The sequence below is a fragment of the Opisthocomus hoazin genome, chromosome 8 (assembly GCF_030867145.1).
Source record: "Opisthocomus hoazin isolate bOpiHoa1 chromosome 8, bOpiHoa1.hap1, whole genome shotgun sequence".
In the NCBI taxonomy this organism is placed as follows: Eukaryota; Metazoa; Chordata; class Aves; order Opisthocomiformes; family Opisthocomidae; genus Opisthocomus; species Opisthocomus hoazin.
The window spans coordinates 50,868,116-50,879,905 of NC_134421.1; the positions used below are offsets into that span (position 1 = coordinate 50,868,116).

Sequence of the window (11,790 nt, forward strand, 5' to 3'; positions counted from 1 at the left end):
CCTTCTTGACTTGTTGACCCCTCGGCTTCTATCTCAGTTTCCTTTGTGAAGCAGCCCACTCCTGATGCTCTCTGTCAAAAGCAACAATAAAACAGTAAAACGACAAGCCAGCTACTTCAGCTCGGGACAATCTGTCCCGAGATCCACAGAGAACTGTTTGAGTGGGTAGCTACTGTGTTACTACCCAAAACATTCCTTCTGTGCTTGCCTCTGAAGGTCCTCTTCTCCTTCCACTGTATTTGCAGCAAGACCCACCTCCAAGTTCTGAAAGCTTAGTAAGCAACTGTTTCACACAATCTTTCGTGAATCAAGCATCAGAGTAATGTAAGGCAAAAAGCCAGCCTCCTTACAATAACCAAGAAATAACAGGTCTACTTTCAAGCAGTTAATTCTTTGAATAAGCGTTTCCTGTTTGTAAAGTACCTCTGAAACCATCGACAGGTGAAATTTAGGCTGTCCAAGTTTGGACCATAAAGTTTTGGACCTACCAAGAGCAGAAAATCACATGCTAAGTGGTGGTGTGCCTGGAAATTCACAACAGGAGGAAGGACAGAGAAGAGTTCAAGGTGAGCCATTTGACCAGGAGAAAGGCTATAGATCAAGGTTATTTTCTGTGGTGCCCTCCCTCTCCTCTTCTCTTGAAAACACTTACATAGAAGGATAGCATAACTATCAATCAGTTTATGCTATCCACCAGATCATCAGATAGCACTATTGACCTGTATGTTTTACGTTGTAAAATCAATAAAAGAAAGAAAAAGAAATGGCAAGAAAAATAGCAGCACGAAAATCAGAGCTGCTAAGGACACTATTTCTCAGGCTATCTTTGTTTGTATATTCACATTGAGTGGTATAACACAACTCTTACAATTTCGCCACAGATTAAAACTTCACTGGATGACAATGTTCTCAAAAAGTACGCAGTCCTGACATTTAGGAACTTCAGAGTAGACATTAAAGCAATACCGAACTTCAAATTACAGGTTCAACTTGCGGAACAGAACTGTTACACAGAAATATGGATGAATCACACTCGTCCTGGATATAATGGAAACAGGCATTTGCATGATGGTGATCACTGACTTCAGTGGAAGCACAGGCATTTATACCAGCTGAGTGCCCAGCCTTGGTATACACCAAGATACAGTAAACACAATTTCATACCTGGAGCCTTTGTGAGCATGGACCAACGTCTTGGTCCTCAGCTGCCGCGCTATGGGGATGTGTCAGCTGAGAATCTCAGCCCATGTCTTTGGTCTGAGCACAACCCAAACTAGATTATACTCCTGTATTTCTGGCAAATGACTCTTAATTTCCTAATCCTCTTGACTATAACCATTGCGAATGGTTTCTACAGCGCTGCTGAATGAGGGCCTTATCCAGAAGCCTTTACTCATGCAGAGATAACAGATCTACTTCCGAGAGGAAGGTGTAAAAACAGACTTCAGATGCAGGTCCAACATCAGACATTAAAGGGTATAATTTGTCATTTTTTACATTATTGAGAATATTTGTGCAGGATCTATAATTAAAACTAAAAGAGATGTCTCCTCCTTTTGCCAGCAGCTGTGTTACATCAATTAAATGGGTAAATAAGATCTTTCCCCAGAGGGGATACCACGTGACCCTCTATTGATTAAGACTGCAGTAGAACGTTATTTGCAATCTTATTGCATAATGGAAATCAGGAGGTAGCTGTCATGGTTTCAGAAGACAAATTGCCGCTATCTTAGACAATTCATAGGCCTCTTTCCTTCTTGCAGCTCTTAATTCACAGTTAATGCATGTCTTACAGGGCTTAGTTTCTCAAATCAGTCTACAGCACTGTATTCAACTCAAAACTGGATGTAAGCGGTAGTCTATGCGGCCCTGCATTATGATGGGTATTAAAGTGACCGTTCCATCTATCATTACTTCAGAACCACACGTCATTTAATAGGGTAACACAACTTCATAAAAGGATGAGAAATTAAAAATAGACACCTCCTGCAGCATGCATGATTATTCCCAGCAAGACATGCCTCCCCTACCAGGCACGGTTCCAGAGGTGCTCTCCATATAGAACATTTTCAAGTCTTAGTTCAGTTTTCTGTACCTGATTTGCACAAGCAAAACATATGGCTGGAACAAGTCCACCACTCTCAAACCTGTGCAGTAACTGCAGTTAGGGATCAGTTTGAAGACTGTAATGAACACCTGACCACAACTCAGCAGACACTTTACTCCTCCACTGAACTGTAAATCCATCATTATGCCCTCTGTGGGAGAACCGGAGGGAAGGACGAAAATCTCCCTTTAAATGATTGAAACACGCTTTGCCAATTTGAGAAATCTCCAAAGAAAAAGCCAGCCTTTACTTACTTCTAATCAATCTCTCAGTCACAACAATTAGAAAACAAGTGCAACGCTTTTTGAAGTAGATCACAGCAATATTTAACATTACCAGAACCTTCCCCACCAAAGTCAAAGAAACGGTCTTTAAGTGGTCTTCAGTGGTTGTGAAGCTGTAGGACATACGGCAAGATTTCTGAATGGAAGGAACTAGTCTGAATAACAGTGGGCAGTAGGACAATAATAGATTCAGACAAAAGTGACAGTCATTCCATGTGTAGAAAAAAGTGCTCAACTTACCATCAGGTCAGCCATCACACAGGATTAAAAATTAAATGTCTGCTGCCTGATCTGTTCCAGCTAAGTTGATTGAATAGAATGTGTTCATCTTCCCATCTAATTTAGCAAGTTTAAAAGTGGCATGTTTACTTTTCTATTATTTGTAGTGCCAGAGTTTAATAAAGTACATGGAAGGAAATGCCAGTAGAACTGCTGTCCAAAAGTAATCTCTCACAAAGTGATAACAAAGTCTGGAAAAAATTATCACCTCATAAAAAATATGGAGGAGGTTAAGATTTCAAGGAAATCAAAGATATTTCAGAACCCTTCAATTGGCTAGACATGCACATCAATAGCACTAGATTGTTACTGGCACATCTTCCTATTTAGGGAAATTATCTGATCCTCCTACAAATGGATTTGTGTTTAAACCTTATATTTCATTTTCCTGGAAATCTGGGAAATCAATGTCAACCTAGTCTTGATGAGCATAAATGCTCAATATGGAGCAAATGTCAGCAGCAAAAAAACAAGGATACAAATCCCTAAAGAACTAAAATGTATTCTGGTTGCTCAGAACTTCAAAAGAGGCATTTGGCACCTTAAATCAGGGTCTGCAATCATTGCGCTTTTTTTTTCTTTCTCTTTGCTTTGAAAAGGCAAGCCAGTCATTACAGATTTCTGACTGAAAAAGTCCTTCCTTTTTCGAAGGTAACACAACACAACCAGCTCACTTTTTTCATTGTGCTTGAAATTTAAAGGATAGAAAATATTCCTTACCTTAAAAAGTCTTAAAATATTTGCGACCATAATGGATACAGAACTTGCTGCAGCACCTATCACACCTGATATCTTGTCTGGCTTAGTGAAAATAGGTGGGTCACCGTTAGCACACTTCACGTCTGAGCCATCTTTTTCTATCAATGCTTGCACAAATGTTAAGGACTGCTCCAATGCATAAGTGTCCCTGGAACACGTATCAAGGATCCGGACACCTAAGGTGATATTGGCAAGAAGATCAGGGTCTTTATTAATCTGATCAATTGCATACAGCATGGCCTCTAGCCTGTGGATCCCCTTCTCCTTCTTGAGCTCCCCACAAGGCACCCCTCTATCCCCTTTTGCATGGACGGGGAACAGTCCTCCCAAGATGATGTCCCCATCCAGTCGGATGGAGTGGGCATATTCCTGGCCATGAGTTCTTTGCATCAGGGTGAGTATCCAGTAGAATTTGACTGTTAACAGGAAGAAACAATGGCAGGAAACTAACCGTTTTCCTTCGTTTACCATTTTCTCTGAAGACGTTGTTGCTATCCAGTATCCAGATTTTCTTCTTGCTAAAGGATGAGGTTGACCATTTGAAGCTGCACTTTCTGGAGGCTACCATCAGTGCCCAGTAAGTAATATAGAACCATGCGGTAGGTAGAAAAAGGATCTCAGCAGAAGAACATAAAATGCGTTTTACAAAAGATGTCCACTGATGTCATGGATTGATCAGCTTTTCTGAGAGGTGGTTTTCAATTGCTCTTAACTGATGGTGAAGTGTCGGGTAGTATGACTGGTCCTGATGCCAAGAGGAGGTCAGTAGCTTATGTCCTTGTATTTTGCTCTGCAGCTGAGATACTTCTGGGGAAAAAAAAAAAAAAGCAAACAGTGAGAAATACCATTTAGTTCAGCAGTTTTATACCTGTCACACAGCGTATTTACTTTTGAATGTGAGTTACATCGGCTCAGTTTTACTTTTGCTATTCTGTAAGGGAGTAATTCTTGCCCTTCTGTGAATTTGAACACCTGGCTGCACTGTACTACAAGCCGGGAAACTGATGATACCAGCAGAGCAAAAGTCAAATCAGGGGAACGAAACTTCTCCTGCTGTTCAGATTCCGACTGGTAATTCGTATTTACTTTTGCATTGCATGACATCCAGAAACAGATTTGATCCATAACACGTTGTATTTTCTCTTTTGCTGTATCATTCTGTTCCAGCCTACAGAAGTGCGATAACTAACTACACTCACGCTCGTGGAGAGGTTCCATTTACGACAATGGAGTAATCAGGGCTCCTGAATTTAAGTATGCTCTTCAGCTTGCAGTACAAGCACAGTCAATTCATTTGGATATTAAACTGATTATTTCTCCAGTGGAATTCATTTTTTTCTGGGCTTACTATACGTCTAAAACGCCTTCCAGATAATTTCTAACACTAAATTACTTTTCTGAAAAGGTAGCTGATTTCTTAAGCAGAAAGAGCACAATGCATTCTGTTAGGAAACCAGCTGAACATCCAGTATTCCCTTTCTGACATTTTACTTGAGCTGAGGTCCAACATTAACCAGGTCTCTATTCTCTGCTTGCATTTGGATCATCTTCTTACATTTAGTTACTTGTTTTTCCTCAAACGATAATACTAAGCTCATGAAAACTGAAGAAGCGCTTTTAAGCACCGGCTATTTGAAGATCTGAGAAAAAGATGCACAATGGCAAGTCATCTATAGGATGTAAAGGTATCACACTGTGATTTGGTAACAGAGCAACGACTTGAAAAAGAAACATGTTTAATGGGTGTGAATAAAATCATTGCAACTGAGAACAGCAGCGCACAGGACTTTCAGTGTGTCCTGGGTTTGGCCAGAACAGGGTTAATTTTCACCGGACTCCAGGAAGGGGCACAGCCGGGGGGTGGGGGCTGACCCCACCTGGCCAAACAGAGCCCGGTATTCCATACCATGTGACGTCACGCGGGGTTCCGGTGGGGGGGGGCGGCACGGCGCGGCGGGAAGGCACTCGCGGCTTGGGCGGGCGCAGCGCCGGTCCGGTTTCGGGAGAGCGGCTGTCTGGGCCGGACGGTTCGTGGTTGTGTTTTCTCCTTATTTGTATCGTTGTTGTTCCTGTTTCCCTCTGTTTGCTGTTCTGTTAAACTGCCCTTATCCCGACCCACCAGTTTCTGCCTCTTTCTTTCCATTCTCCTCCGCACGCCGGCGGGGGGAGGGGCGGCCGCGTGGCGCTTTTGTTGCCGGCGGCAGCCGAAACCAAAACACAGTGCCTCTTCACATTTAGTTTCGCTTGAATTTGGCTCAGGGCTGAATCTAAATGAAACAAAGTCTTTGCTGGTTTATGTGACAATCCCATTGTCCTCCTTTGTCTCTTTCTGGGCACATAGTTTACAAATCTGACCAGGCTTTGGCCCCGTGAGCCGAGCTCAGCAGCAGTCACAAAAGGAGGAACTTGGCTAACATCACTGCGTGAGTCAATCCAGCCCCATGGGATGTTTCCTATATGGCCCACGCTACAGAGAAAACATTCTATTCACTATTAACTAACCACAGCTGTCTGCTGTCTTCATTGCCTTGGTAGAAAAATACAGTTAAGTATTCAAAATAGTGAAAAGTAAAAGTTGTAGTTACACCTAAAATAGACACAGAGGCAATTTCCTTTCTGGTTCCACGATGACCAGCCATCTCACCAGTCTACGCATGGATGTACAACCCATACAGGGAGGAATTCTCTGAGGCAACGAAAGATGAGAACGCACTTATTTATCACTGTACGGAGAACAAGAAAGCACCATTGGAAAAGTGAAAATACTCATGAAGGAAAGAAATGCTTTTTCTCTTGTTCAGCCTCAGGTCAAATTACATATACCTTAAGGGTGGGTGTCAGGAGGAAGGGGCCAGACTCTTTTCAGTGGTGCCAGTCACAGGACAAGGGGCAACGGGCACAAACTGAGGCACAGGAAGTTCCGTCTGAACATGAGGAAGAACTTCTTCCCTCTGAGGGTGACGGAGCACTGGAACAGGCTGCCCAGGGAGGTTGTGGAGTCTCCTTCTCTGGAGATATTCAAGACCCGCCTGGACAAGGCCCTGTGCAGCCTGCTGTAGGTGACCCTGCTTCGGCAGGAGGGTAGGACTAGATGACCCACAGAGGTCCCTTCCAACCCCGAACATGCTGTGATTCTGTGAATTCCTTACAGCCAAAGAATGCCCAGAAATTAAAGCAACTGTCAGTCTTTGTACAAACAAACAGTGATGAATTCAACTACTGCAACCCAAATTCCAATAACAATGGCGGAGCTACAGTGAGCCAAATATCCTCAGTCCGATACCTTATCTGGAACTGACTGAGTGTCAAATGAATTGATAATTAGCATTTTTCCACATTATAGTCTGCATAAGCATTAATTTCCCTGCCCCAGCTCGCATGTTTTCTGAGAAAGTCTGTTTCTTTCCTGCAAGTGTCCACAGCTTGTCTATAAAACAGAAATAAAATTTTTAAATGTTCTGCTTAAAAATTTAAGACCCTTTAGTCTTTTTTTATATTACCTAAGAAATAAAATCTTCTATTACACTGCCTAATTCATTCATGCCACGCTGCTTTTCATATATTGATTTATATTAACTTTTACAGCATGTTGTAAGCCTGTGTAGCTAAGCAGAAACCATTCGATTTAAATTAATTCCATTTTTATCAATAGATTTTAGTGAAAAAGGGTGGGCCCCTGGGGCTATGAAGCCTGAATGAACTTTCCTCATGTGCAGAGATTTCATTCGAAGTAAGATGCTGTCCTTTTCCAATTGACCATAAAAGTTTGAATTAATGCAAATATATTCTCAGTTTACCAGGTTCCCCACTGTAGTAGTTGGTGTTCACTAGAAACACGACTTTAGAGAAGAAGTTCAAGCATTTCCCCAGCACAGTCCAAGAATAAGTGCACCACAAAACTTCTCTTCCAGTCACCTTGGAACACACGCTTCTCTTGGGTTTAATTCATTAAAAATATCTGGCATTATCAGAACATATTGCTATTTTTAAAGTCAGCATTTCAGCACAAACCTCCACTTCTTCTGCTAGAATATCTATTTATTTTTAAACCTAAGGAGGCGGGGTACTGCAAGACAGGGGAGATGGAAATTTCTGCATGTAGTGTCTGGTTCTGAAAATACTTCCTTCATAAAATCATTCAGCATTATGAGATATTTGGTACTCGGCGCTGGGCACGTTGGTACCACGTTGCCAGAGTCAGAGCACTGGCATGTGCCTGGACCGGACACTATTCTGACCACAGACTCACCGCACTCAGAGATGGGCTCACTATGGGAGTGCTTTATGTTAACCAACAGGGCTAAATAATGAGCTGAGAGTGACAGATAAATACTTAAATAAATATAGGCAACGTCTTTATTCTGGTTACAAGGCTCCTGAAAGAGCAACCTTCAGCTGGCACTGAAGTTGTGGCTGAAATCATATAGAAAGATTTGATACGTTCACCTGGAAATACTGTTTAAAAAAATCTCACAGTTACAGACAGCCGCAGGAGCAAGGAATGTTCTCCGCAGCAGAAGCAGGAAAACGTGTTCGCTGAACCTGATGGAACATTTCTTAACTGGCCAGACACACACAAAACCTGTTACTCAGGGGCAAAAAAAGCTATTTAGTGGGGGAGAAAAAATCTGGGAAATAGTATTTAAAATTTTGTTTGAGGCCAACAAATTAATTTGCCATTGCATTTGGAGCAGAGTTGGAACTGCACTAAAATGGAATAAAACCAATATTCTGTGAACTACAAAAGTAGCAAAGGAGGAGTTTTAGGGTGAAAACCCATTGCTACTTTCACACAGTGCCCAGTCAATGCAAAACTGATCCGATTTTACTGAATGAAAACAAAACAACAGCATCTTCCGTTACAAAGTTCTGAGGAGAAAAGGATTCACAAAAATGTGGTTATTTTGACTTTTTACTACATCTGTTACTTCTGAAGTATCAAATGAGAATTATCTTGGCAACGTTTATTTCAGCGTTCATAAAAGTCACCTCTGTCTCCCGCTCAGCGTTCAGCAATGCACAAATAGCTGAATTTCCAGACAGAGCAGGTAAAGAGTTGCCACCTGCGTACAGTAACCTGACACATACAGAAGATTAATGGGTTTTGCTGACAACAGAAGGGAATTTGGAAAACCTTAGGCTTTGACATCGCAACTCCTAACTTGCAGGAGAATTCTTCACTGGTGTAAGCAGTCGTATCTCCCCCAGCTCTTCTGTAATGATTCGCTGTGCCCCTGCCACAGAGGTAATCCTTACACAATAATCAGGACTTCGAGGCAAACCACCCTCAGCATCTCATTTACGGGAACTATTTCTTCCCAGAGAAATGTCTCTGCTCAGCCTGATCGGCCTCTTTCCAAACACCCGAGAGCACCTGCCTTCACTTTCTACCCTGCCAGTATCCATTTCCCAAACCAGCTACCCCACTAAAAACAAAAACAAAAACAAAAAAACAACAAAAAATCAGCCCAGGCCCTTGTGCCAGGGTGACTAACAGGAGTTTACAAATTTTAAAAAGGAAACAGCATCAAGTATTTTCCCCTGCCCTTCTCTGGTCTCACACCTGAATAAACCCCATCAATATCAGCACCTTTAGAGTTGGTTTCACCTCTGGTCTGGCAAGTGAGCATCAAGGAGACTCTCCCGGGCAGCCCAGGAGAGCTTTCTCCGCTGGTTTTGTTGCCATTTTCCCCTCTCCCCACCAGGCCCCGCTCCCCAGCCGCACCGCCGGGCTCAGAACAGGCGCTGCCAGCGCAGCCCGGTGCCCTGCCGGGGGGGCTCTGCCCCGACGAACCCGGCCGCCAGCCCCAACCGTCCCGGGGCATCCCGCAGCAAAGCCCGCCCGCGGCCGCCCACCCCGGGCGCCCAGGTCGCGGCGAGTCCTGCACCGCGCACCGCACGCCGGTGTGTTCTGCAGGGCATCCCGCGCACTGCAACCGCGCATCCCGCGAATCTCACCCCGCACACCGCACTCCGCGCATCCCGTCCAGCACTCCGCAACGCACCCTGCGCATCCCTCCCAGCACTCCACGCCCCGCGCATCCCTCTCAGCACTCCGCACCGCACCCCGCGCATCCTTACCAGCGCTCCGCGCATCCCGCCCAGCACCCCGCACCCTGCGCATCCCGCACAGCACCCCGCACTCCGCACCCCGCGCATCCTTCCCAGCACTCCGCACCCCGCGCATCTCTCCCAGCACCCCGCGCTCCGCACCCCGCGCATCCCGCCCAGCACCCTGCACCGCGCTCTGCCCCCCCCCCCCCCCCCCCGCCGCCCGGCCCCGCCGCTCCCCGCCGGGAGCAAGCAGCCGGCCACGCACCGGCTTTCCGAGCAGCTCCTTCGCGCCCTCCCGGCTGCCGTTCGGCTCCCAAAGCATTCCGGCGCCTCTGGCCGCCCGGGGAAGGGCTGGCGCAGCCCGCCCGGCCCGGCCGGCCCCGCCCGGCGGAGGGGCCCGAGAGCGCCCCGGGGCTGGCCGAGCCGCCTCCCCCCCCAAAACCACCGCCCATCCCCGCGGCGCTCCTCCCTCGCAGGGAGACCCCCCCCTTGTCCTCCGCTTCCCCGAGATATTCATTATTATATTTATCTTTTTTCCACCCCCCCCCCCCTTCCCAGGCTCACCCGTGCCCCAGCCGGCGCCCGCCGTTGCGGGATTCCGGCGCAGCCCCGGCGCAGCTCTCCCCGGGCAGCGACCCCGGGACGGGTTGAAGCGGCTTCTCCCCGCGGCCTTGAGGGCGGGCGAGGCAGAGGGGGGTGCCCCGGCTGGAGCCGACCCTCCGGCGGTCCCGGGTGTGTCCCCTCCCCTCCCCCGAGCCCTGCTCCCCGGCTGGGAGCACCGCACCCCCGCCAGCCGCGATGCAAAAAGGAGCGGTCGCCTTTGGTTTCCAGCCGCCGGCGATTCCTCCCTCCCCCGGCACCAGCCGGCCAGCTTTAACGCGCTCCCGTTCCACCCCCCTCCCGGGGAAAACCGCCGTCTCCTTTCGTGAACCCCCGGTCTCGGAGGTCAGCAGCTCGCAAACTCCAAAACGCCAGCGCCGGCTCTGCCTGCGCTTTGGGTCACCGATCGGTTTTTTTCTTACTTGAGATGTGTTATGGGGGTTGTTTTTTGTTTGGGTTTTTTTCTTTTTTAACCGTGTTGACATTCGCCTGCCGACACTCCGGGCTCCCGCAACAAGCACACGCCAGCGCCCGGGGGATGCTGCTCCGACAGCCTCTCGCCCTCTTCCTTCGGGGGAGGAAGCCCCCGGAGCCCGGCGGGGATCCCCCTCCCCCTTCCCCCTCCCGGGGACACGGGGGTCCCCCTGCCGAGGCGAGGGAGCGGAGCCCACCCGCCGAGCGCTGCGGTACGGGCGGGAGACCCGCAGCTCGCCCAAGCCCCGACCCCGGAGCCGAGCGAGAAGTTGCGGGCGGCGGGGAGGGCTTGGCCCCGTCCCCCCCGGGGCGGTGGGATCCCCGCTTCCCTCCCGGCCGGCGAAACGCGAACAGGATGGCGGGGAGCGCGGGGGAACCCCCGTGCCCCCCCCCCCCCCCCCCGGGGTGGGAGAGGACCCGGTGCAGGAGGCAAGGGGCGGGGGGATCTCACCGGTCGGAAGCACCGGCGTCCTCCCTGCTGGCTCGCTGCTGTGACGGCACCGCGCCCGGGATCTCTCTCGTTAGAGCTGACTGGGGGGAGGACACCGGCGATGAAAACGATCAATAATTACAGCGAAAAACACAAGTCCCCGGCGCCACGAAGCAGGCGGAGAGGATCTCCCGGCTCAGAAACGCGAATCGAGGCAAAACTTGCATGGTTTGCGGACTCCCCCCGAGAGCAGAGCTGGCGGAGACGCACGCACGTACGGAAATACCTGGGTGGGAAAGAGCCGCCCCTCCGCGCTGCTGCCGAGGTCGCCGGGGTCAGCGCCGGCGCGGGTCGGGGCCAGCGCGCCGCGGCCCCTCTGCCACGCTTCCCCCGCAGCGCCGGCGCGACGTGCGGGACCGCCGCCCGGGACGGGTGTCCGGGAGAGCGGCTTCAGCGCTGCCGCGGAGCGCCCGCGCTCAGCCAAGCCCAGCGCGCCCCTCCGCCCGCTCCCTTACTCCTCCTCCTCCCCTCGCCTAAAAAAAAAAAATAAATAAAATAAAATAAAAAAAAAATCCGACAACTTTTCAGGACCGGCCGCGACGGCGCCCGCCCTCCGCCGCCTCGCCGCTCGGTTGCAGCGGCGGCCCCGCGCACCGGCCCGGCCCCCCCCCGCGCCCGCCCCCGGCCCGGCCCCCTCCTCGCTCCCCGGCGCGGTGTCCCCGACGTGACCCGCCCGGCCCGGCCCCCCGCCCTCCCCGGCGCGGTGCCCCCGGCGGGATCCGCGCGGCGCGGCCCGCGCTCAC

At 49.3% G+C, this 11,790-nt stretch overlaps 1 protein-coding gene across 9 annotated transcripts in view; it reads right to left on the reverse strand.

Annotated features, from left to right (window-relative positions):
- Window positions 1-11,356, reverse strand: part of GRM8 (glutamate metabotropic receptor 8) — a 393,783-nt gene extending 382,427 nt beyond the window's left edge. For 5 of the 9 annotated variants that reach the window (XM_075428856.1, XM_075428855.1, XM_075428848.1 and 2 more), the window contains exons 1-2: window positions 9,749-9,856; window positions 3,391-4,236 (exon numbers count right to left, since the gene is read on the reverse strand). In XM_075428856.1, the coding sequence (XP_075284971.1) occupies window positions 3,391-3,900 (510 nt within the window). In that variant the 5' untranslated portion in view covers window positions 3,901-4,236; window positions 9,749-9,856. Of the gene's footprint in view, window positions 1-3,390; window positions 4,237-9,748; window positions 9,857-10,047; window positions 10,175-11,008; window positions 11,241-11,273 lie in introns of those variants that run through there. The other 4 variants (XM_075428850.1, XM_075428851.1, XM_075428849.1 and 1 more) reach the window with 4 other exon arrangements.
- Window positions 11,357-11,790: the final 434 nt, after the last annotated feature.